This window comes from Neoarius graeffei, chromosome 24, assembly GCF_027579695.1.
Source record: "Neoarius graeffei isolate fNeoGra1 chromosome 24, fNeoGra1.pri, whole genome shotgun sequence".
Lineage (NCBI taxonomy): Eukaryota > Metazoa > Chordata > Actinopteri > Siluriformes > Ariidae > Neoarius > Neoarius graeffei.
The window spans coordinates 37,874,633-37,900,768 of NC_083592.1; the positions used below are offsets into that span (position 1 = coordinate 37,874,633).

At 43.9% G+C, this 26,136-nt stretch overlaps 1 protein-coding gene across 1 annotated transcript in view; it reads right to left on the minus strand.

The window, feature by feature from the left end:
* Positions 1 to 3,442, minus strand: part of si:ch73-337l15.2 (glutathione hydrolase 6) — a 43,802-nt gene extending 40,360 nt beyond the window's left edge. Inside the window, exon 1 of the mRNA XM_060908021.1 lies at positions 3,200 to 3,442. Coding sequence (XP_060764004.1) covers positions 3,200 to 3,315 — 116 coding nt within the window. The 5' untranslated portion in view covers positions 3,316 to 3,442. The remainder of the gene's footprint in view (positions 1 to 3,199) is intronic.
* Between the last annotated feature and the right edge of the window lie 22,694 nt (positions 3,443 to 26,136).

The following is a 26,136-nucleotide window of genomic DNA, read 5'->3' on the forward strand; positions in this document are numbered from 1 at the left end:
CTATTCTGAATAAAATATGGAATTTTGAAACTTCCACATCATTGCATTCCGTTTTCATTTACAATTTGTACTTTGTCCCAACTTTTTTGGAATCGGGGTTGTAGTTGAACAATGATTCAATGAACAGCTAAAACTCAAACTGTGCTTGATAATATATTTAGAATATGTACTAAAAATGTGTATCGAAGATATTTGGTATACTCTATAAGGTGCCATAATGTTTCATGAAAAGTGATCGAAATTGTCATAAAATAGCAGCTTTTTCCATAACTTTGAGCTCCTGGTGCCACCATTAAACTTTTGAATTTTGTCAAAATATTTCACCCAGTGTGTTTTCTTACCAAAAGGAACATAAAAACAAAAATGCATCATGATCGGAGGAACTTTTCATTTTTAGGGGGCAACTGATGCACCCTATTATTTAGTCAAGCCTTTTGATATTGAAGATAATAAGTGTTAAATGTGATTTTTAGCTTGCGTACCCTGATTGTAAAACAACCCTTATGCAAAATATAAGCACTTGTGAGTATTTGCAGGGGCGCCGCTGGGGGGGGGAAAGTTAGGACGATTCTAAGGGCCTGGCACTGACAGGGGGGCCTGTGAGGGATATTAATATTATTTTAATAGTATTGCCTTGTGTAAGTTTTTTAAATAAAATATTTCATTTCATCTGTTAAAATATGCAAATTATACATGGTTATGATCTGCTATAACATTTTTCTTGAATTATTTATGATATTGTCATTTCGCCCCTCCACCCTTTTTACTAATGGTACAGTCTGAGGTGTGCATTCTAGAAGTTGCTAAGCAGGAGCAGGTGTGATGAATTATGAAGTCCGGATATCACACTGTGTGTGAAAAAAGAAATCACCTTTTTTCATAGGTATCTTTATTGTATAATTAAGTCTAGATGTTTTGCCATTGTTCATGTGTGGATTTGTTGATCTTGTTAAGTATTTAACTTTAATATTTTGCACATTAGCTGTGGTCAGAGATATCATTGCTATTGTTCATGTGTGGATTTATTGATACTGTTGCCAAGTATTTAACTTGAATATTTGAACATTTGCTGTGTTTTCTAATAAATGTGTGATGCCTAAAAGAAACCAAAAACACTTAGTGGATTTCTTGCAGTGCACTATGCAATTGTATCAAAAAACTAGTGTAGTTATTCATCAAGGCATACATTTGATCACATACAATAAGTCAATAAATGGAGGAAACAAAGGAATACATTTTGTAATCCTGATTATTGATGATGTTTGCTGGAGGGCTCTGGAGTATCCATAATGTGCATACAGAATGTTATAAATCCATACTGATACAGTGATGCATGCAGTTTCTCACAACACAAACATTTGGATTGAATGAACTCCATAGGCTACTGAGTGGCCTAATAATAGTTGCTCATAAAAGAAAAAAAAAATTATATATATATATATATATATATATATATATATATATATATATATATATATATATATATATATGAGAGTGATTCCACGCTTATGGGTACTGAAATGGGGACATGAACTTATTTTTAAAAATTCACCTAAAACCATTTCTTTTTTTTACCATCAGGTCACAAAACATGTAATCTTTAATGAATGATATGTTAAAAGATAACTTTAATTTTCTGAGATGTAATCAAAACATATTTATATGCCAAAGTCAGAACGTAACAGAAGTGTTGTGGACATATATATTCTCAATTTTAACAATGTAGAATTACTTTTTGAAACATAGGAAGGTGATGTTTTAGCAAATATAATTAATAAACATGTGTAGTAGAATAAACATACACATTCTTTCAATAAGATTAACATGGTACATAGCTAGATTGTAATTAATTTGTAACAGACGCGAGATGGACAATCGTAACAGAAGTAATGTAACAGACATCATTTTCGAACTCATAGGCTTGACTTTGGCATATAAATGTTTTTATTACATCTCAGAAAATTAAAGTTATCTTTTAACATATCATTCATTAAAGATTACATGTTTTGTGACCTGATGGTAAAAAAAGAAATGGTTTTAGGTGAATAAGTTCATGTCCCGGCGGCACGGTGGTGTAGTGGTTAGCGCTGTCGCCTCACAGCAAGAAGGTCCTGGGTTCGAGCCCCGGGGCTGGCGAGGGCCTATCTCTAGCCGCTTTATCCTTCTACAGGGTCGCAGGCAAGCTGGAGCCTATCCCAGCTGACTACGGGCGAAAGGCGGGGTACACCCTGGACAAGTCGCCAGGTCATCACAGGGCTGACACATAGACACAGACAACCATTCACATTCACACCTATGGTCAATTTAGAGTCACCAGTTAACCTAACCTGCATGTCTTTGGACTGTGGGGGAAACCGGAGCACCCGGAGGAAACCCACGCGGACACGGGGAGAACATGCAAACTCCGCACAGAAAGGCCCTCGCCGGCCCCAGGGCTCGAACCCGGACCTTCTTGCTGTGAGGCGACAGCGTTAACCACTACACCACCGTGCCGCCCGGTTAGGTTAACTGGTGACTCTAAATTGACCGTAGGTGTGAATGTGAGTGTGAATGGTTGTCTGTGTCTGTGTGTCAGCCCTGCGATGACCTGGCGACTTGTCCAGGGTGTACCCCGCCTTTCGCCCGTAGTCAGCTGGGATAGGCTCCAGCTTGCCTGCGACCCTGTAGGACAGGATGAAGCGGCTAGAGATAATGAGATGACATATATAAGTAATGGAATTTTCATTTTAAGGCAACAGCCTATTCAGTCTAATTCTGACAGTTCTGCATTTAAAATGTTCATATACCAAATAATTGTATCACCTAAACTTGATAGGTAGCTGATCACATGGATAGTAAAGTAGAAGTGCCAGCCAAAAACAGACTTCAAATTCAGTTGCTTGAGCTTGAAAATTTTACCGGGGGGGCCTAAATTGTAATCTTTCATAGGGCCCAAGATTTCTAGCAGCACCCCTGAGTATTTGTCATGTGTTAATTAAGGTTTTAGGATGGATCTGTGGTTATAAGACTGCTGTGTGAAGCACCATTGAATTCAGTCAGCAGTTGAACAGTGTGGAGCCCAAACTCGTTTCAGCAATGCAATAATAAGGTGCCACACAGTGAGGGAATGGAATACCATTCTGAATGAACATTATAACACCGTGAGCTTAATAACTGCGCGGAAAAGGAATGCTCGCTTGCTTCATTTCTCCTCACTTACAGCTGGAAGTGGACGGTCACGTGGTCCTCATCGCTGTCCTCGCAGGCGCGGTCCGTTTCTACGTCATCCTGAATATCTGTGGCCAGCTTCGTGTACCGAACACCTCCTTCCCTCATTTTAACTCGGACATGAACAGGGCGACACACAGGCCAGCTCGAATCTGTGACATGCGCTGATTATGTCGTGGTTTCCTTCTGTTTTGAAAGTAAATGTTGTGCGGTATTTCCGGTTTGACCTGCCACTCCTCCTGTCCGGAACTCACCTGCGCTCAGCTGACAATACAGGAGCGACCAGTCACACAGCCGCATGCAAATAACGCTCATGAATATTCCAAAACAGCGCAACCCATTGGCCAGATCAGAGTCTGAGTATTTCTTATTATTCATTTATTCACCTGCCGCCTGCTCTTGCTCTGATTATCAGAAGGGTTGTTTTACAATCAGGGTACAAAGTTTGTGTCACAGGGGTCCAAAATTCAAATCGATTCAAACTGGTTCTTCTACCAGTTTTTAAGTGAAGGACAAGTTAAAGAACAGATTTCAGATAATTTTTTGACATATGTGTATGGTAGTTTTGTGTAATCTGCTATAAGATAAAGAAAAGGAGCAAAAATGTTATCAAAGACTCCTTGTCAAAAAATAGCTGATAGAAATAAAATTCCAACAGTTAAGAAATTGTTAGTAGTCCATAACATTCACCTAATGTTATAGCATGTGTAATAGTTTGTATTATAACAAGATTAAGTGTAGCTTTAAGCAGGGCTGGGAGAAACAAATGAAGTGATTCTCGGAGAGGACATTTTTTTTTTTGACAATTCAGAATCCACTGCTTCCATAGTGCTTTTAAATATAAGGCTGTAAGCTTTGTGTTAGTTGTCTCTAATATTTATGTCCCAATATCTTGACCACATTTTAGGATGAAAATAATCTCATCTCATCTCATTATCTCTAGCCGCTTTACCCTGTTCTACAGGGTCGCAGGCAAGCTGGAGCCTATCCCAGCTGACTACAGGCGAAAGGCGGGGTACACCCTGGACAAGTCGCCAGGTCATCACAGGGCTGACACATAGACACAGACAACCATTCACACTCACATTCACACCTACGGTCAATTTAGAGCCACCAGTTAACCTAACCTGCATGTCTTTGGACTGTGGGGGAAACCGGAGCACCCGGAGGAAACCCACACGGACGCGGGGAGAACATGCAAACTCCGCACAGAAAGGCCCTCGCCGGCCACGGGGCTCGAACCCGGACCTTCTCGCTGTGAGGCGACAGCGCTAACCACTACACCACCGTGCCGTCCATGAAAATAATTATTTTAGATATGTTATTTTATATTGAAAAATTAGCTGTCTGGGAGAGGACATTTTTTTTGACAATTACATACTAATTTGATCAAAATAGTCTGAAAACTTACTGGCATTCAACATTAAAACTTAACTATGTTTCCAATGATATGGAACCAAATATTTGTTTTATGGTATAAAGAGTGATTTAAGTGCATCCCTTTTGGAGCTACCTGTGGTCAAAAAAGCACTTTTTCTAAGTGACACGAGTAATTTTGCTAATATGACATATATTGCCATACATTCACCAAAAATAACGTTATCACCAATTTTTTTTTTTTTTGCGTGGTAAATAGAGCTATCACAGGGCTACAATAAACAACCAAGTTTATTTAGTCAAGCCTTTTGATCTCATCTCATTCATCTCATTATCTCTAGCCGCTTTATCCTGTTCTACAGGGTCGCAGGCAAGCTGGAGCCTATCCCAGCTGACTACGGGCGAAAGGCGGGGTACACCCTGGACAAGTCACTAGGTCATCACAGGGCTGACACATAGACACAGACAACCATTCACACTCACATTCACACCTACGGTCAATTTAGAGTCACCAGTTAACCTAACCTGCATGTCTTTGGACTGTGGGGGAAACCGGAGCACCCGGAGGAAACCCACGCGGACACGGGGAGAACATGCAAACTCCACACAGAAAGGCCCTCGCCGGCCACGGGGCTCGAACCCGGACCTTCTCGCTGTGAGGCGACAGCGCTAACCACTACACCACCGTGCCGCCAAGCCTTTTGATATTGAAGATAATAAGTGTTAAATGTGATTTTTAGCTTGCGTACCCTGATTGTAAAACAACCCAGAACTCTTTGTCCTGTTTGAAGGCAAAATATTCCATGTGTTTGTTTGTTTGTTTGTTTTTCAGTGTTCTAACCTTATCCTAACCTGGTGTAGTGTAGACACGTAATAGAAAATAGACCTGTACCTTGAATTTAAACATGACCCCCCCCCAAAAAAAACCCCTGCATTTTAGTACCAGACAAAAGTTTGTACACCCTTATTCATTCATAGATTTTTCTGTATTTTGACGATTTTCTACATAACAATACTGAAGACATCAAAAGTATGAAATAGGCTAACATCCATTCCTGTTCGACAGGGTCGCAGGCAAGCTGGAGCCGATCCCAGCTGACTATGGGCGAGAGGCGGGGTACACCCTGGACAAGTCATCAGATCATTGCAGGGCTGACACATAGACACAAACAACCATTCACACTCACATTCACACCTACGGTCAATTTACTGTAGAGCCACCAATTAACCTAACCTGCATGTCTTCGGACTGTGGGGGAAAATGGAGGAAACCCATGCAGACACAGGGAGAACATGCAAACTCCACACAGAAAGGCCTTCGCCGGCTGCTGGGCTCAAACCCAGGACCTTATTGCTGTGAGGTGACAGTGCTAACCACAATGCCGCACATCCATCCATCCATTATCTGTAGCCACTTATCCTGTCCTACAGGGCCGCAGGCAAGTTGGAGCCTATCCCAGCTGACTACAGGCGAAAGGTGGGGTACACCCTGGACAAGTCGCCAGAGCATCGCAGGGCTGACACATAGACACAGACAACCATTCACACTCACATTCACACCTACGGTCAATTTAGAGCCACCAATTAGCCTAACCTGCATGTCTTTGGACTGTGGGGGCAAACGGAGGAAACCCATGCAGACACGGGGAGAACATGCAAAGTCTACATAGAAAGGCCCTCGTTAGCCGCTGGGCTCGAACCCAGAACCTTCTTTCTGTGAGGCGACAGTGCTAAGCACTACACCAGTGTGCCGCCCATAGGCTAACATATGGAACATAAAAATATATCATTCATAGATTCTTCAAAGTATCCAGTCTTTACCTTGATGACGCAGAGGTAGTCACCTGGAACGCTTTTCAATCAACAGCTGTCCATCCATCCATCCATCCATCCATCCATCCATCCATTATCCATAACCACTTATCCTGTGCAGGATCATGGGCAAGCTGGAGTCTATCCCAGCTGACTATGGGTGAGAGGCAGGGTACACCCTGGACAAGTCACCAGGTCATCACAGGGCTGAGACACAGAGACAAACAACCATTCACACTCACCTTCACACCTACGGTTAATTTAGAGCCACCAATTAGCCTAACCTGCATGTCTTTGGACTGTGGGGGAAACTAGAGCACCCAGAGGAAACTCACGCGGACACGGGGAGAACATGCAAACTCCACACAGAAAGGCCTCCGTAGGCCAGTGGGCTTGAACCCAGACCCTTCTTGCCATGAGGCGACAGTGCTAACCACTACACCACCGTGCCGCCCTCAAACAGTAAATAGTAAATAATAAAAATACAGCAAATAGCCCTATTCCACAACTGTAGTAATCCATAATATGTCAAGAGCCGATCAACTAAGTCAAGAGAAACTCGAGGTTTTATTGATTTTCCAAGTTACTATTATACAGTGCCTTGAAAAAGTATTCATACCCCTTGAACTTTTTCACATTTTTCCACCTTACAACCATGAACTTAAAAGTTTTTTATTGAGATTTTATGTGATAGACCAACACAGAGTAGCACATAATTGTGAAGTGAAACGAAAATGATAAATGGTCTTCAAAATTTTAAACAAATAAAAATCTGAAAAATGTGGTGTGCATTAGTATTCAGCCCCCTGTACTCTGATACCTCTAAATACAATCCAGTGCAATCAATTGCCTTCAGAAGTCATCTAATTAGTTAATAGAGTCCTACTGTGTGTAATTTACTCTCAGCATAAATACACTTGTTCTGTGAAGGCCTCAGTGGTTTGTTAGAGAACACTGAAGAACAAACAGCATCATGAAGACCAAAGAACTCACCAGACAGGTCAGGGATAAAGTTCTGGAGAAGTTTAAAGCAGGGTTAGGTTATAAAAAAATATCCCAAGCTCTGAACATCTCAAGAAGCACTGTTCAATCCATCATTCAAAAATGGAAAAATTATGGCACAACTGCAAACCTACCAAGACATGGCCGTCCACCTAAACTGACAGAGCGAGCAAGGAGAGCACTGGTCAGAGAAGCAGCCAAGAGGCCCATGATCACTCTGGAGGAGCTGCAGAAATCCGCAGCTCAGGTGGGAGAATCTGTGCACAGGACAACTATAAGTCATACACTCCACAAATCTGACCTTTTTGGAAGAGTGGCAAGAAGAAAGCCATTGTTGAGAGACCGGCATAAGAAGTCCCGTTTGCAGTTTTCCAGAAGCCATACAGGGGACACAGCAAACATGTGGAAGAAGGTGCTTTGGTCAGATGAGACCAAAGTCGAACTTTTTGGCCTAAATGCAAAGCGCTGTGTGTGGTGGAAAACTAACACTGCTCATCACCCTGCACACACCATCCCCACTGTGAAACATGGTGGTGGCAGCATCATGCTATGGGGATGCTTTTCTTCAGCAGGCACAGGGAAGCTGGTCAGAGTTGATGGGAAGATGGATGGAGCTAAATACAGGGCAATCCTGGAAGAAAACCTGTTGGAGGCTGCAAAAGACTTGAGACTGGGAAGGAGATTCACCTTCCAGCAAGACAATGACCCTAAACATACAGCCAGAGCTACAATGGAATGGTTTAGATCAAAGAATATTCATGTGTTAGAATGGCCCAGTCAAAGTCCAGACCTAAATCCCATTGAGCATCTGTGGCAAGACTTGAAAATTGCTGTTCACAGACGCTCTCCATCCAATCTGGCTGAGCTTGAGCTATTTTGCAAAGAAGAATGGGCAAAAAATTCAATGTCTAGATGTGCAAAGCTGGTAGAGACAGACCACAAAAGACTTGCAGCTGTAATTGCAGCAAAAGGTGGCTCTACCAAGTATTGATGTAGGGGGGCTGAATACTAATGCACACCACATTTTTCAGATTTTTATTTGTTTAAAATTTTGAAGACCATTTATCATTTTCGTTTCACTTCACAATTATGTGCTACTCTGTGTTGGTCTATCACATAAAATCTCAATAAAAAACTTTTAAGTTCGTGGTTGTAAGGTGGAAAAATGTGAAAAAGTTCAAGGGGTATGAATACTTTTTCAAGGCACTGTACATGGTCCTGGTACTGCAGGTAGTAAAGCTAATCTAGGCAGGCCAGGAGTATTGGATTGGGGGGGGGGGGGGGGGGGACTGCGAGGATATATTAGGTCTAAAGAAATTAACTAGAAGAAAAAAAAGGATTGAACTTAAGAATACTAAGAAAAGAGGAAAACGTTTTAAACAAATCAGAATAAAGAAGAAAAACAATTACATGCTTTCATTCACAAACACCACCAGAGTAAAATCTATAACAATAATTAACTGAAGATATGCAACTCTGAAAAATGAGATTTTACTTTGGATATTATGGAATGTAAATCAACATACGAGTCTTCAAAATCTAGGATATTAAACAATAACTTTTGAATTTTCTTTTTAAATACGACTTTCGGAAGCAACTGGAGCTTTGTTGGTATCTCACTTCACAGTCTCGCACCAACTCTTGAAAACAGTTTCCTTTTGATTTTTTGAAGTCTTGACTTTTGTATGTAAAAACTCTGAGAGACGAAAGATCTTGTATTGAAGGAATGTAGTTTTGCAGTCGGAAAGAATAAGTCAAGCCAAGTCAGTTTATTTGTACAGCGCTTTTAACAACAGACATTGTCACAAAGCAGCTCTACAGAAAAATAAAGACTTTAACCCTTGTGTGGTGTTCGCATTTTTGTTACTCAGCCAGTGTTGGTGGGTCTGGTGGACCCGCTGCATTTTGGTGCTTTAAATTCAACACAATCAAACAATTTTACATTAAATACTTAACAGATGTTTACTTCACCCCAATTACAAGCAACATAAACAGCATATATGGTTAGCATTTGCCCTTTACCTTTGTTAGATCACATTTATTTAACCCTTTGATGCAAAACATATGCACACCCCTTCTAATGCACAACATGGGTCAAAAATGACCCGCATTCATTTTCCAGGTTATTTCATACTGACTGAGTTTTTCTTTGCTCTATCTTTTGAAATCAATTTATTTTATGACTGAATATTCCAAGTATTCTTTAAATATCTTGTTTTTAATTACCACAAATTATTAATTTAATTTTTTTCTTTCCTACTTTATGAACAAAAATACTTTTTATATTACTACACATGGGTCATCCAAGTGTGATTTAAAATTAAATATCTTAATACTATAATAATAATTTGTTTCAAGTAATTACTTTAGCAGTGAATGGGGCCAGTTATTTATTTATTTATTAACTATGTAGTTAGCTAAGCCAACTAAAATAAAATTAGCTAACTAAAGTAGAATATGTCAACAGCTCGGTAGCTCATAGTAATTACTTGTAACTTTCTGACAAGTAATCTATTCACTCTCAAGGTAAACTAAACATTATCAATTTTTTTCTAAGGTAATGTTAGAACAATTGAAAAACATTACTTCCATGTATGAGATGGGCAAAGGGCGCCGTGCTGAGCTGTGAAATGTCTGACACAAGCACAATTCACAGTTCCCACCAAACGCTGGAGTAAATGCATGCGGGTCGGTTCTGACCCATGTGTGTAAACTTGACGTAGAATTACAAAAGCTGTGCTTGTTCATAACTTAAGAAAGGAAAAATAAAAATGATGATTTGTGCTAAACAAAAACAAGATATTTACTGCATATTTGGAAAAGTAAATGACAAAATGAATTTATTTCAAAAGTATATCATAGAAACACTCAGCCATACATGAAATAATCTGGAAAATGAATGCAGGTCGTTTTTGACCCATGTTGTGCATTAGAAGGGTAGTGATACAAAAAGGGTTTTTATTCAAAAAGTAAGAAAGGAAAAAATAAAATAAGGATGCATGATGATCAAAAACAAGTTAATTGAGGAATACCTTGAATACTGAATGATGGAATTAATTTATTGCAAAGATATAGAAGATAAAAACTCAGCCGGGTCACTTTTGACCCATGTTTTGCATCAAAGGGTTAAAAAAAAAGTACTAATCATTTTTTGTTTGTTTTTTAATAAAATGTAATTTTACAAAAAGACAAATCAATTACAGTCAAGATATGAGTGGAAAAAAAGATGTTTATCTTCAAATTTACAAATGAAGCAAGGTTTTTCATAACAACTGATTTTTATTTATTTGAATTGACATTAGAAATTTAACCCATTCAGTTCAGTTTACACAACACAAGCTGAACACATACAGTAACCATGTCAGTCTATACAACACATCATCCCCATGCTCGTCTTCGTTTTGGGACTGGCTGATGCTCCGTCTCATCCTCTTCTTCAAAGTCACTGTCAGACTCTGAATTTTCAGAAATGTGATCTTCACGTTCTGAAACGTCTTCCTCTACATCATCATCAAAAGCTTCTCTTTCTTTCAAAATCATTTGCAAGTCCATCTGAGCAGAGAATCTTTTGGCCATCTTGATCAGCTGTGATAAGGAGCCACATTGGAAAAGCTATATTTATTGTGTCCCGCCCCCAATTTATGGGAACTTCTGTCTTGGTTCCTGCAAGACAGAGGGTAAAATGTGTAGGAATGTGAGAGCAGACAGGTGTCGGTGCTTGAACGGCAGGGGCAGAAACACAAAACTCACACACACACACACTAACAGCAGGCCCAGACAGGAGGAGGACAGAGTGAAGGTACACACTTTTATTAGCCCCGGGTCCAGTGGACCCGAACATCTCATCTCATCTCATTATCTCTAGCCGCTTTATCCTTCTACAGGGTCGCAGGCAAGCTGGAGCCTATCCCAGCTGACTATGGGCGAAAGGCGGGGTACACCCTGGACAAGTCGCCAGGTCATCACAGGGCTGACACATAGACACAGACAACCATTCACACTCACATTCACACCTACGGTCAATTTAGAGTCACCAGTTAACCTAACCTGCATGTCTTTGGACTGTGGGGGAAACCGGAGCACCCGGAGGAAACCCACGCGGACACGGGGAGAACATGCAAACTCCGCACAGAAAGGCCCTCGCCGGCCCCGGGGCTCGAACCCAGGACCTTCTTGCTGTGAGGCGACAGCGCTGGACCCGAACATCCTGTATGTAATATAAATGTGTGTGTGTGTGGGGGGGGTGTACAGTGTGTGTTCATCGAAAATGTGTTCTGATATATGTTCTTCACAGAAAATGAGCCAAGGCCAATAAGTCTGAATTTGAAAAAATAATTAATCGTATCATTGTTCCTCTGATAAAAAATGAAAACGTGTCCGACAGACCTGAACACCATACAAGGGTTAAACATACAAATTAATTTTATCCCTAATAAATTTATTTATCCCTGATGAGCAAGCCTGTGATGACAGTGGCAAGGAAAAACTCCATCAGACGATATGAGGAAGAAACCTTGAGAGGAACCAGACTCAAAAAGGAACCCATCCTCATTTGGGTGATAACAGATAGCGTGATAATTTGTTTCTGTAACTGTGTCCTATATAGTAACAAAGTACAATTGTGAAACCAGAAGAATAAGTCCTTGAAATTTGAAGGAACAAGATCATTACTTACATCCTGCAATGTTTCAGCCAGCAATTTGTATGACAGTTTAGAGAAATGACAGTCATTCATTACTTTAAGACATGATGTGTCTTTTAATTAATAATATTTTTATTTTAGGGGCGGCACGGTGGTGTAGTGGTTCGCGCTGTCGCCTCACAGCAAGAAGGTCCGGGTTCGAGCCCCGTGGCCGACGAGGGCCTTTCTGTGCGGAGTTTGCATGTTCTCCCTGTGTCCACGTGGGTTTCCTCCGGGTGCTCCGGTTTCCCCCACAGTCCAAAGACATGCAGGTTAGGTTAACTGGTGACTCTAAATTGACCGTAGGTGTGAATGTGAGTGTTAATGGTTGTCTGTGTCTATGTGTCAGCCCTGTGATGACCTGGTGACTTGTCCAGGGTGTACCCCGCCTTTCGCCCATAGTCAGCTGGGATAGACTCCAGCTTGCCTGCGACCCTGTAGAACAGGATAAAGCGGCTAGAGATAATGAGATGAGATGAGATGAGATGAGATTAACATTCAGTTGGTCACAACTGAAGGAAATATGGATGGCACTAAATACAGGGCAATCCTGGAGGAAAACCTGTTTGAGTCGGCCAGAGGTTTCAGACTGGGACGAAGGTTCACGTTCCAGCAGGACAATGACCTTAAACATACTGCTAAAGCTACACTGGAGTGGTTTAAAGGGAAACATTTAAATGTCTTGGAATGGCCTAATCAAAGCCCAGACCTCAATCCAACTGAGAATCTGTGGAATAACTTGAAGGTTGATGTATACCAATGCAACCCATCTCACGTGAAGGAGTTGGAGCAGTTTTGCCTTGAGGAATGGACAAAAATCCCAGTGGCTAGATGTGCTAAGCTAATAGAGACATAACCCACGAGACTTGCAGCTGTAATTACAGCAAAAGCTGGCGCTACAAAGTATTGACTTTTTTTTTTTTGGTGGGGGGTGAATACCTATGCACACTCCAGATTTCTGTTTTTTCATCTTAATTATTGTTTGTGTTGCAATAAAACAACAATTTGCACCTTTAAAGTGGTAGGCATGTTGTGTAAATCAAATGGTGCTAACCCTCCAAAAATCCATTTTAATTCCAGCTTGTAATGCAACAAAACAGGACAAACACCAAGGGGGATGAATACTTTTGCAAGACATTGTGTATATATATCAGTGTAACCCCAGAGCACTTTTGCATGTTGGGGTTGACGCGCTTTAATTTCATGCCAACACGCTATTTATTTGCTCCAACACTTGCTGAAAAATCACATCAGATTTCTACCTTGCAATGTTTGGGGCATATTTTGAAGGAAAATCAGTGTTTTGGGCCAATTTGCTGCCATGATGCGCTCAGGCAGACCGAAAATACCCCTGGGAAATCCCCAATCACAACAAACACCCTCAATCGCTTTGCTGCTTGCTACATTGGTACCATGATGCTACAGTGCACAGGCGAGCACCCTTGCACTGATGTCGCATTTACCTGAGCAACCATTGCTACGCTATGCCTGGGGGACAAGTGAATTTTGTTTACATACTGTTCACATACTGAAGCCAAGTGAAGATGTTCGGCATCTGTTGGCCGAAGAAAACTACAGCTAAAAAAGCTCTACTATCAGATTACTTGGACAATCTTAGTCAGAAAGAAGCGAAGGATAGATATACGTGGAAATTAGAGTTTATTAACGGTTATGATCTGTACAAAATTCCTCGAAATGATTGGCGTGACAGTGCAGATTTGTGGCATAGCGTTAGCATTAGCTACATGTTGGAATATACCTTCTTTTTCCCAAAGAGTCCTGACACAGAAGAACAGTTTAAAAATAAAGCTACAAAAGCAAGAAAACCTTCTTTGTGTCAAGACTTTTTCCCGACATCAGCTTTTTTCCCCAACATCACAACAGAATGTTGCGAAAGCCGAAGCATTTACTCTCAACGGAATCCTACCTGAACTGTGGGCGAGATGGTGTAATAATAAATACTGTTAGGGTTTTGCTGGGATTCGAACCTGGTTCGTTGGTGTGATAATCCAGCAAACCCCCACTAGGCCACCAGGGGGATGACTCAAATGCAGAGGCGTGAGGCGGAAGTAGAAAAATAATCAAAAGGTTTATTTAAACTATATACACTATATACAGGGCAAAACAAAAGACAAAAAAAAAAAAAAAACAAAGAGTATAATCCAAAAGAAAAGCAAAGTGCAAAAATTCAAAAGCTAAGAAGATCAAAAAACACAGTACAAAGGAAACTGGAGATAAACATAACAGCACAAAGACTCCGTGACAAGAGGACTGAACTCAGGGGTATAAATAGACAAACTAATTAAGGACACAGGTGAAGATAATTAGGCAATTAACACAAACACAAAACACAGGAACAGTGGCGGCCTCTAGAGGCCAAAATAAACACGACATGAAAAGGAAATAACAGCGGCCTCTAGAGGCCAAAACAGTCCTAGTCCTAACAGGACCCCCCCCTCTAGGAGCGTCTCCTGACGTTCCCAGGGCGATCCGGATGGGCCGAATGGAAGTCCCGACATAGTTCTTTATCAAGGACATCCCGAGCAGGAACCCAGCAGCGCTCCTCAGGACCATAGCCCTCCCAGTCCACCAGATACTGCAACCCGCCGCGGACCCGGCGGGAGTCAAGCAGGCGATTCACAGTGAACACAGTCTGCCCCTGGAAGATGCGGGGGGGTGGGGGGTTCCTAGGGGCAGGGGCATACGTAGACGTCAGTACGGGCTGTAACAGGGAAACATGGAAAGTGGGGTTGATCCTCAGAGTCCGGGGCAACTGGAGCCGGTAGGAGACAGGGTTCACCCTGCGCACCACCTTGAAGGGGCCAATGTAGCGAGGAGCAAGCTTGCGGTTCTCCACCCGCAGTGGAAGGTCCTTAGTGGACAGCCAAACACGCTGCCCAGGGCGGAAAGCGTGTGCAGGTCTTCTATGGCGGTTGGCCTGAGTCTGGTTGGTTCTGGAGGTCTGTATGAGGGTCTTCCTGACCTTGCTCCAGGTCTTGCGACACCGTCTCACATATTGGTTGACCGAGGGCACCCCCGCGTCCTCCTCCTGGTCCGGGAACAGAGGTGGCTGGAACCCGAATTGGCACTGGAATGGCGACAGCTTGGTGGCCGATGACTGCAGGGTGTTGTGGGCGTACTCCGCCCATGGCAGCCAGGTGCTCCACGATGTCGGGTTATCCATAGCCAGGCCTCGCAGGGTGGTTTCCAGGTCCTGGTTGAGCCTCTCCGTCTGACCATTGGACTGTGGGTGAAACCCAGAGGAGAGGCTGGCAGTGGCTCCGATGACCTTGCAGAACCCGTGCCACACTCGGGAGGAGAACTGGGGCCCTCGGTCTGAGACGATGTCCTGTGGAAGACCAAAGACTCGGAAGACATGATTAAACAAAAGTTTCGCAGTTTCAAGAGCAGAGGGGAGTTTGCACAGTGGTATGAAGCGGCAGGCCTTGGAGAATCTGTCAACTAAGACCAAAATGACCGTGTTACCTTGTGACTCAGGGAGACCCGTGATAAAGTCGACTGCCACGTGGGACCAGGGACGCCGGGGAATGGTCAGAGGATGCAGGAGACCCTGGGGACGCTGTCGTGGGTTCTTGGTTCTGGTGCAAACCTCACAGGACAGGACAAATGACCTTACTTCCTTCTCCATGTTAGGCCACCAGAAGTGTCTTTTCAGGAAGTCCAGGGTCCTCCGAGCTCCCGGGTGGGCGGTGAGAGGGGAAGAGTGACCCCACTGGAGAACCTTGGCCCGGGCTTGATGTGGGACGTACAAGAGGCCTGGTGGCCCCGTCCCAGGACCGGGGTCCTGGCGTTGGGCTCGTCGGACAGCCTCCTCAATACCCCAGCGGACAGGGGCCACAATCCGGGACACAGGGATAATAGGCCCGACTTCATTCTCCCTGTTAGTGGCAGAGAACAGTCTGGACAGTGCGTCAGGTTTGGTGTTCTTGGAGCCGGGGCGGTATGAGAGGGTGAAGTCAAACCGACTGAAAAACAGGGCCCACCTAGCCTGTCGAGGGTTCAGTCTCTTGGCTTGCTGGAGGTACTCCAGGTTCTTGTGGTCAGTCCAAACCAGGAATGGATGTTGTGCTCCCTCCAGCCAGTGCCTCCACTCCTCAAGGGCCAGTTTGACCGCTAGCAGTTCTCGATCCCCCACATCGTACCGGGACTCAGCAGGACTCAGGCGGTGGGAGAAGTAAGCGCAGGGGTGCAGCTTTCCTTCCGAACGTTGAGAGAGCACCGCGCCGACACCACTGTCCGAGGCGTCCACCTCCACAATGAATGGTTGGGAGGTGTCCGGGAGAACCAGAATGGGTGCCGTGCAGAAGCGGTCCTTGAGGTCTTTGAACGCCTTTTCTGCCTGAGGAGACCAGCCATAAGATCCACCTGTCCCTTTGGTGAGGTCTGACATGGGTGCTGCCACAGAACTGAAGTTCCTGATGAACTTGCGGTAGAAGTTAGCGAATCCTAAGAACCGCTGAACCTCCTTAACGGACTTGGGAGTAGGCCAATCCCGGACGGCCAGGGTCTTGGCTGGGTCCATTTGGAGTTGGCCTGTCCGTACAATAAATCCCAGAAAGGAGACCTCGGGAACATGAAATTCGCATTTCTGGGCCTTGGCGAACAGATTGTTCTGTAGCAGCCTCTGGAGAACCTGGCGGACATGGTGGCGGTGCTCCTGCACGGTCTTGGAAAAGATAAGGATGTCGTCGAGGTAGACAAAAACGTATAGGTTAATCATGTCCCTTAAGACGTCGTTGATTAGGGCCTGAAAAACAGCTGGTGCGTTGGTGAGTCCGAAGGGCATCACCTGGTATTCGTAGTGCCCAGATGGGGTGTTAAAGGCAGTCTTCCACTCGTCTCCCTGTCGGATACGGATGAGGTGGTATGCGTTCCGTAGGTCCAACTTGGTGAAGACGGTGGCGCCTTGGAGCAGGTCGAAAGCTGTGGACATCAGCGGAAGGGGATATCGGTTGCGCACAGTGATCTTATTCAGGCCCCTGTAATCAATACATGGTCGGAGCCCCCCATCCTTCTTGCCGACAAAGAAGAAGCCGGCTCCAGCAGGTGAAGTGGAGGGTCGAATAAACCCAGAGACCAGGGCATCTTTGAGGTATTCCTCCATGGCCTTGCGTTCTGGCTGAGAGAGGGAAAACAGTCTGCCACGAGGAGGGGTAGTCCCAGGGAGCAAGTCGATGGCACAGTCGTAGGCCCGGTGCGGAGGAAGAACGGCGGCCCTGCTCTTGCTGAATACCTCCTTGAGATCCCAGTACTCTGTGGGAACTTGAGATAACTCGGTGAGATCAGGGGGCTCGGCAGGAGACACAGGAGAGCTAGAGAGCAGACAAGAGGCATGGCATGCAGGGCCCCATTCCACAACCTGGCTTGTTACCCAGTCTATGCGAGGGTTGTGGCGAGTAAGCCAAGGAAGGCCTAGAATAACTGGGAACTCAGGTGAAGGAATCAGGTGCAGGGATATTTCTTCCTTGTGACCTTGAGACTGGAGGAAAACTGGAGAAGTAACTTGGGTGACTCTTCCATCACCTAACGCTTGGCCATCGAGGGCAGACACAGACAGTGGGACTTCAAGAGGTGCAGTCGGAATATTGATGCTTTGGGCGAAGTGAATATCCATAAAGTTCCCAGCCGCCCCTGAGTCTATCAAAGCTTGACAAGAGTGGACAGACTCACCCCAGGAGATGGAGACCGGGATGTAGATTCCTTGGCCAGGGAGTCCGGGAGAGAGGGTAGGCCCCGTCACAACCCTCCCTCGGCTGGACGGGGCGGTCCTTTTCCCAAGAGTTCGGGACATGATGCTCGGAAGTGACCAGGCTTGCCACAGTAGATGCAGCACTTGTCCCTCCTTCTGCGCTCCCTCTCAGATGCGGAGAGGCGAGTACGACCCACTTGCATGGGTTCTGGACAGTCACTGAAGGAGGTAGACGGTCTCCAGGTAGAGGTAGGGAGGCTGGGGGGGCTCAAGGCTTGGTGGCGTTCTCTCATCCTGTTGTCCAGACGAATAGCATGTGAGATGAGGGTTTCGAGGTCACTTGGGCATCCAATAGAGGCCAGACCGTCCTTGATGGGGTCAGACAGACCATGGTGGAAGGCTGACACCAGGGCAGTCTCGTTCCATCCACTTACTGCTGCGAGTGTTCGGAACGAGATGGCGTAATCTGCGACGCTTCCTCCTTGCCGGATGGACATGAGCTTTCGGGCTGCGTCGGTACTGATGTCTGCCTGATCAAAGACCCGAAGCATCTCTTCAGAAAACAGCTGGAAATCAAAGCACTCAGGTCCCTGTCTTTGCCAGATAGCAGTAGCCCAGGCTCGCGCCTTACCAGCTAATAAGGTGATCACAAAGGCAATCTTGCGGCGATCCGTAGTGTAGGTGGTAGGCTGAAGCTCAAAGGTGAGTTGACACTGGGCAAGGAACTCTCGGCACTCACTGTGCTTGCCGTCATACCTCTGTGGTGCAGGAAGGCTGGGTTCGCGAGGTGAAGAAGGCAGCATTGCAGGAGGCACTGGAGCAGGAGTGGGAGCTGGATCAGGAGCAGGAACTGGATCAGGAGCAGGAGATGCAGGCAGAGATGTCAGCTGTGCCAGGGTTTTCCCAATTTGCTGAAGCAGTTCCTCGTGGCGAGCGAGGGCCTCACGTTGGCTGGTGAGCGTACGTCCATGAGCGTCCATGGTCGCTCCGAAGCGTGTCAAAGCTGCCATAATTCCCTGAAGGTTGGCCGGGTAGACAGTTGAAGCAGCCTCTGCTGAGTCGGTCATGACGGAGTCTTTCTGTTAGGGTTTTGCTGGGATTCGAACCTGGTTCGTTGGTGTGATAATCCAGCAAACCCCCACTAGGCCACCAGGGGGATGACTCAAATGCAGAGGCGTGAGGCGGAAGTAGAAAAATAATCAAAAGGTTTATTTAAACTATATACACTATATACAGGGCAAAACAAAAGACAAAAAAAACAAAAACAAAGAGTATAATCCAAAAGAAAAGCAAAGTGCAAAAATTCAAAAGCTAAGAAGATCAAAAAACACAGTACAAAGGAAACTGGAGATAAACATAACAGCACAAAGACTCCGTGACAAGAGGACTGAACTCAGGGGTATAAATAGACAAACTAATTAAGGACACAGGTGAAGATAATTAGGCAATTAACACAAACACAAAACACAGGAACAGTGGCGGCCTCTAGAGGCCAAAATAAACACGACATGAAAAGGAAATAACAGCGGCCTCTAGAGGCCAAAACAGTCCTAGTCCTAACAAATACCATGTCTCAGCAACCCCGTGGACATCTAGTTACAGAGCTATTTGCACTCTGTCATTTATACAGTGATGCTTATTATTGTTAAAACAATATCTGTAGTGTTATTGTTTTGTAAAATAACAAAATATCTTGCTCTAGATTTTCAAACAATATTGTAAGATTTTATTTTAATTTTATCTAATAGTGGATGGTACAATCATTACATTATTAATTAATACAATAATTACATGTACTAGTATCAGTATTATTGCTCAAACATGTTTATTTGGTGTTTGAAGTATTAAGTCGGCCTAAGTACAACCCCAATTCCAAAAAAGTTGGGACAAAGTACAAATTGTAAATAAAAACAGAATGCAATAATTTACAAATCTCAAAAACTGATATTGTATTCACAATAGAACATAGACAACATATCAAATGTCGAAAGTGAGACATTTGGAAATTTCATGCCAAATATTGGCTCATTTGAAATTTCATGACAGCAACACATCTCAAAAAAGTTGGGACAGGGGCAATAAGAGGCTGGAAAAGTTAAAGGTACAAAAAAGGAACAGCTGGAGGACCAAATTGCAACTCATTAGGTCAATTGGCAATAGGTCATTAACATGACTGGGTATAAAAAGAGCATCTTGGAGTGGCAGCGGCTCTCAGAAGTAAAGATGGGAAGCGGATCACCAATCCCCCTAATTCTGCGCCGACAAATAGTGGAGCAATATCAGAAAGGAGTTCGACAGTGTAAAATTGCAAAGAGTTTGAACATATCATCATCTACAGTGCATAATATCATCAAAAGATTCAGAGAATCTGGAAGAATCTCTGTGCGTAAGGGTCAAGTCCGGAAAACCATACTGGGTGCCTGTGATCTTCGGGCCCTTAGACGGCACTGCATCACATACAGGCATGCTTCTGTATTGGAAATCACAAAATGGGCTCAGGAATATTTCCAGAGAACATTATCTGTGAACACAATTCACCGTGCCATCTGCCGTTGCCAGCTAAAACTCTATAGTTCAAAGAAGAAGCTGTATCTAAACATGATCCAGAAGCGCAGATGTCTTCTCTGGGCCAAGGCTCATTTAAAATGGACTGTGGCAAAGTGGAAAACTGTTCTGTGGTCAGACGAATCAAAATGTGAAGTTCTTTATGGAAATCAGGGACGCCGTGTCATTCGGACTAAAGAGGAGAAGGATGACCCAAGTTGTTATCAGCGCTTAGTTCAGAAGCCTGCATCTCTGATGGTATGGGGTTGCATTAGTGCGTGTGGCATGGGCAGCTTACACATCTGGAAAGACATCATCAATGCTGAAAGGTATATCCAGGTTCTAGAGCAACATATGCTCCCATCCAGATGACGTCTCTTTCAGGGAAGACCTTGTATTTTCCAACATGACAATGCCAAACCACATACTGCATCAATTACAGCATCATGGCTGCATAGAAGAAGGGTCCGGGTACTGAACTGGCCAGCCTGCAGTCCAGATCTTTCACCCATAGAAAACATTTGGCGCATCATAAAATGGAAGATACGACAAAAAAGACCTAAGACAGTTGAGCAACTAGAATCCTATATTAGACAAGAATGGGTTAACATTCCTATCCCTAAACTTGAGCAACTTGTCTCCTCAGTCCCCAGACGTTTACAGACTGTTGTAAAGAGAAAAGGGGATGTCTCACAGTGGTAAACATGGCCTTGTCCCAACTTTTTTGAGATGTGGTGTTGTCATGAAATTTAAAATCACCTAATTTTTCTCTTTAAATGATACATTTTCTCAGTTTAAACATTTGATATGTCATCTATGTTCTATTCTGAATAAAATATGGAATTTTGAAACTTCCACATCATTGCATTCCGTTTTTATTTACAATTTGTACTTTGTCCCAACTTTTTTGGAATTGGGGTTGTATAAAGGGCATTTGTGCAGTAAATGCAGTCTGCAGGGGGTGGTATTATTATTATTATTTTCTAACTGCAACAGAACTCATTTAAACTTTTGGTTAGTGGTGTTCTGGCAGTGGTTCAGGTAATAAAACAGCATTATTGTATAATACATCATTGTCAGGGTGGCATGATGGTGTAGTGGTTAGCACTGTCGCCTCACAGCAAGAAAGTCCTGGGTTCGAGCCCAGCGGCCGGCGAGGGCCTTTCTGTATGGAGTTTGTATGTTCTCGCCGTGTCTGTGTGGGGGTGCTCTGGTTTCCCCCACAGTCCAAAGACATGCAGGTTAGGCTAACTGGTGGCTCTAAATTGACCGTAGGTGTGAGTGTGAATGGTAGTTTGTCTGTGTGTCAGCCCTGCGATAACCTGGTGTACCCCGTCTCTCGCCCATAGTCAGCTGGGACAGGCTCCAGCTTGCCTGTGACCCTGTAGAACAGGATAAGCAGCTACAGATAATGGATGGATGGACGGACATTGTTGTTAGATGATGACTTTTATTCATTGCTCATGTGAACCCCATGCTGCAAACAACAGCATCACAGACCTCCATTTGTTGTAGAAACCTTTTCAACCATGTTAACAGTAAAAAGTGACAGTGTCAGTACCACCATAAAATGCTCCTAAAAGTCACCAGATGCCACCAAATGGGCTCCCTTTTATCAAAATTTTCAGGGGGACGCCCCCCCACCCAACAAAACATGGGGGAAAAAAAACCTTGTTGTACTCTCCACCCTATGGACCACGCAAAAGTTAGGGCTGTGTTTTAATCATGGGGAGAACACTGTGTGTGTGTGTGTGTGCATATATATATGAAATTAATCTGCACGGTGGTGTAGTGGTTAGCACTGTTGCCTCACAGAAAGAAGGTTCTGGGTTTGAGCCCAGTGGCAGATGGGGGCCTTTCTGTGTGGAGTTTGCATGTTCTCCCCGTGTCCGCGTGGGTTTCCTCCGGGTGCTCCGGTTTCCCCCACAGTCCAAAGACATGCAGGTTAGGCTAATTGGTGGCTCTAAATTGACCGTAGGTGTGAATGTGAGTGTGAATGGTTGTTTGTCTCTGTGTTAGCCCTTCAATAGTTTGGTGACCTGCCCAGGGTGAACCCCACCTCTCACCTGAAGTCAGCTGGGACCGACTCTAGTGTCTCCTGTGATCCTGACAGTATAATTAATGGATGAATGAATTCACACATTTTTGAATGACTAAATTCAAAATGGCCCTGCGATGACCTGGCGACTTGTCCAGGGTGTACCCCGCCTCTTGCCCATAGTCAGCTGGGATAGGCTCCAGCTTGCCTGCGGCCCTGCACAGGATAAGTGGTTATGGATAATGGATGGATGGAATCAACACAGGTGGCATGATGGTGCAATGGTTAACACTATCATCTCAAATCTTCTGGGTTCAAACCTCACAGCTGACTTGGGCCTTTCTTGCCCTCTGGGTGCTCCAGTTTCCTCCTACAGTCCAAAGACATATGGATTAGGTCAACTGGTGACTCTAAATTGCCTGTAGGTGTGAATGGTTGCTTGTCTCTGTGTTTGCCCTTTGATAGTTTGGTGACCTGCCCAGGGTGAACCCCACCTCTCACCCAAAGTCAGCTGGGACCGATTCTAGTGCCTCCTGCGATCCTGACAGTATAGATAATGGATGAATGAATTAACACATTTTTAAATGTCTAAATTAAAAATGGTGGTTTCTTTGATTCTTTTGTGGGAAAATTATTTTTAAAAATGCATTTTTTACAAGTTAGAAGGGCTAAAAGACACCGTGGTCATGAAATCACGCAACACCAAAAAGTGTCAGCTTATAATCAAGAGCACAGGTAACACTAAATCTTCACAATTTATTATAAGGCCTTCAAAGAAGCATGAGAGATGATTGCGACAGGACCCAGTAAACCAATTTCAATTTCCCGGCGACCTGAAAAGGTGAAAGTGTGATAAGACTTTCAAAGGAGCCTCTGATTCCATATCTTCATTTTCAAGAGCTCAGTGGCTCCTTGCTTTATTTATTTTTTTGACATTTGCAGGGAGATTTTCAGTCATGGTGAACGTATTTGAATGTAAAGTCTGCACTGTGACACCAGGAGGGCAGACGCACATCAAAGTGTCGATGTGAGATGGAGGCTGAGATTGAACATCTTAACCACAGTGACTGTGAAATGTCATTCACATGACTGCGTGTGTGTGTGTGTGTGTGTGTGTCGTCTAGGAATCTGTTTCAACACTTATTCTAGATGTGACATGGAAAGTTTGAAAGGTCGAGAGAGAAAGGTCTGTTTCTGAATGTCACTGCATTTTGTGAATGCAATTGAAAATAGGTTTTTGCACAGAGAAATTCACCTTGATTGTCTTTTTTTCTACGAGTGTGTGCACTTATGTGTAATTTCGAGACTTTTGCAAATTTATGTCAGCCTGCAAGTATGTCCTTTCTGATGTCTTAGCTGATCTTTCTAAACATAAAAATGGTTGCAAGTTTACCATTAAGGAAATAAATTAAGGAATTAAGTGTTACTTAATGGACTGAATAGAAGCTCAGATTTATAACGAGTTTCTCAGGAATGTCACGTCTCTTGAAGCCTGGAGTATTTTCACAATGTAAACTGCAATTTAAACATATTGCCCTTCACAGTGCACTTTCATTCAAGTACAATATTAATGAAATGTCTGATTCGTGTTGTATCACTGTGAGTGCAGATTATTCTTTTATTCATATTTTTCAAAGTCTCTCAGTGCAGGTAGGTACAGTATAAATATTTAACACTGTGTAACTGATGTGAAAAACCACTGCAGCGTGTCATACCTTGTGCTTTACCTGTGGTCAAAACCCTGGTGGTGTGTGTTTCCCACAGTTTCTTGTCTTGCAAGAATGCAAAGAAAGGCATTGCGCTTCACTAGCGCCTCATTGTGGAGATTTATCAGCTTGCAAAACCTGAGTGAGTGAGTGAGTGAGTGAGTGAGTGAGTGAGTGAGTGAGTGAGTGAGTGAGTGAGTGAGTGAGTGAGTGAAAGTATAATGGAGTGAGTGAGAGTCTGAGTGAGTGAGTGTGTGACTGAGTAAGAGTGTGAGTGAGCGAGTGAGTGAGAGTCTGAGTGAGTGAGTGTATGTGAGGGATTGAGTGAATGAGTGAGAGTCTGAATGAGTGAATGACTGTGTGTGAATGTGTATGTGAGTGACTGAATGAGTGAGAGTGTGTATGTGAGTGAGTGAGTGCGTGCGTGACACTGAGAGCATGAGTGAGCAGTGAGTGAGAATGTGAGTGAGTCTGAATGTGTGTGTGTGTGTGTGTGTGTGTGTGTGTGTGTGTGTGTGTGTGTGTGTGTGTGTGTGTGAGAGAGAGAGTAAGTGAGTCAGTGAGTGAGTCTTTGAGTGCGCTCATGAGTGAGGGAGTCAGTGATTCCTTGAGTAACTGAAAATGCTTGCGAGTGAGTGAGTGAGTGAGTGAGTGAGTGAGTGAGTGAGTGAGTGAGTGAGACTCTGAGTTAGTGAGTGAGAGTGTGTCTGAGTGAGAGTGTGAGTCTGATTGAGTGAATGAATGAGCAAGTGATTCACTGAGCATGACTGAGTGAGTGAGTGAGTGAGTGAGTGAGTGAGTGAGTGAGTGAGTGAGTGTGAGTGAGTGAGTTGTGAGTCAGTGGTTCAGTGAGCATGCTTGTGAGTGAGTGCCTTTTTCCATCAATAAGCCGTTTATCAATAAGTGTTTGTTCCAGGGACAGTGCTTAACCCTTTGGTGACTGACCCCTTGAAAATGGTTCCTCCAGGAACGATGACGTTTCAGTTGTCAAGACAATGGAAAAACGAAAATACAAGAACATTTTGTTTTGTGCACAAGAGCATTGTGACGTATCTTTCTGTTTTTGTATTTTAGTTTTTCCGTTGTCTTGACAACTGAAAAGTCATCGTTCCTGGAGGAACCATTTTCAAGGGGTCAGTCACCAAATTAATCTTAAACTGTTTCATGAATTTCCACTTAAAATTGGAGGTTCTTGGCAGGTAAAATGTCATTGGTTTGGAACCAAGAAAACACCTACTCACAGTTTCCAGGTTCATGACATCCCTCCCCTCATAAAATAATGTAAAATCATTTAAAGTTCATCTAATTTCCTTACAAAGGGCAGTACTGGATAAAATAGACAGCACTGCATTCGTTGGCGTAGCTCGAGTATCCTTTTCAAGATCAAGTCCATGACCTTGGAGCCTTTTGGTCAGAATTTGTGTAGAGTGGTGATCAGTTCACGATGCTGATCCACACTGTTTGGCCTGGGAGGATCTTGTTCTGTCTCCAAGAGAGTGGAGATGATGGGACCTTTCACACGTTGCATCCCACAACCATTTATACCCCTTTTCCACCAAATCAGTTCCAGGGCTGGTTCGGAGCCAGTGCTGGTGCTGGTTCACAACTCGTTCAACTTGCGAGCCAGCTGAGAACCAGTTTGCTTTTCCATAGCTCGCGGTGCTAAGGGAAGCCACGTCATTACGTCGCTGTATACGTCAGTTACGTCGCTGTATACGTCATTACGTCGCTGTATACGTCAGTTACGTCGCTACGTTTGCATAAACCTTGGCGCGAATATCGAAGCAAAAACAATGCAGAAGAAGCAGCAGCAGCAACAACAACAACAACAATAATAATAATAATAATAATAATAATAATGGATGACTTCGCGTTTGTACAGCTGCTGCTTCTCATCGCTTAAAAATGGCGATCTTTCGTGGTCGTGTTATTGTTGTTGGTCTTAACAACTCCGCGCCCCCCCCCCCCCGCGCTGACGTAAGCGGTTCTTTCCTCTGGCCCAGCAGAGAGTTGGTGCTAGCCTGGAACCGGTTTTTCTGGCCCCAGAGCCAGTTCTTTG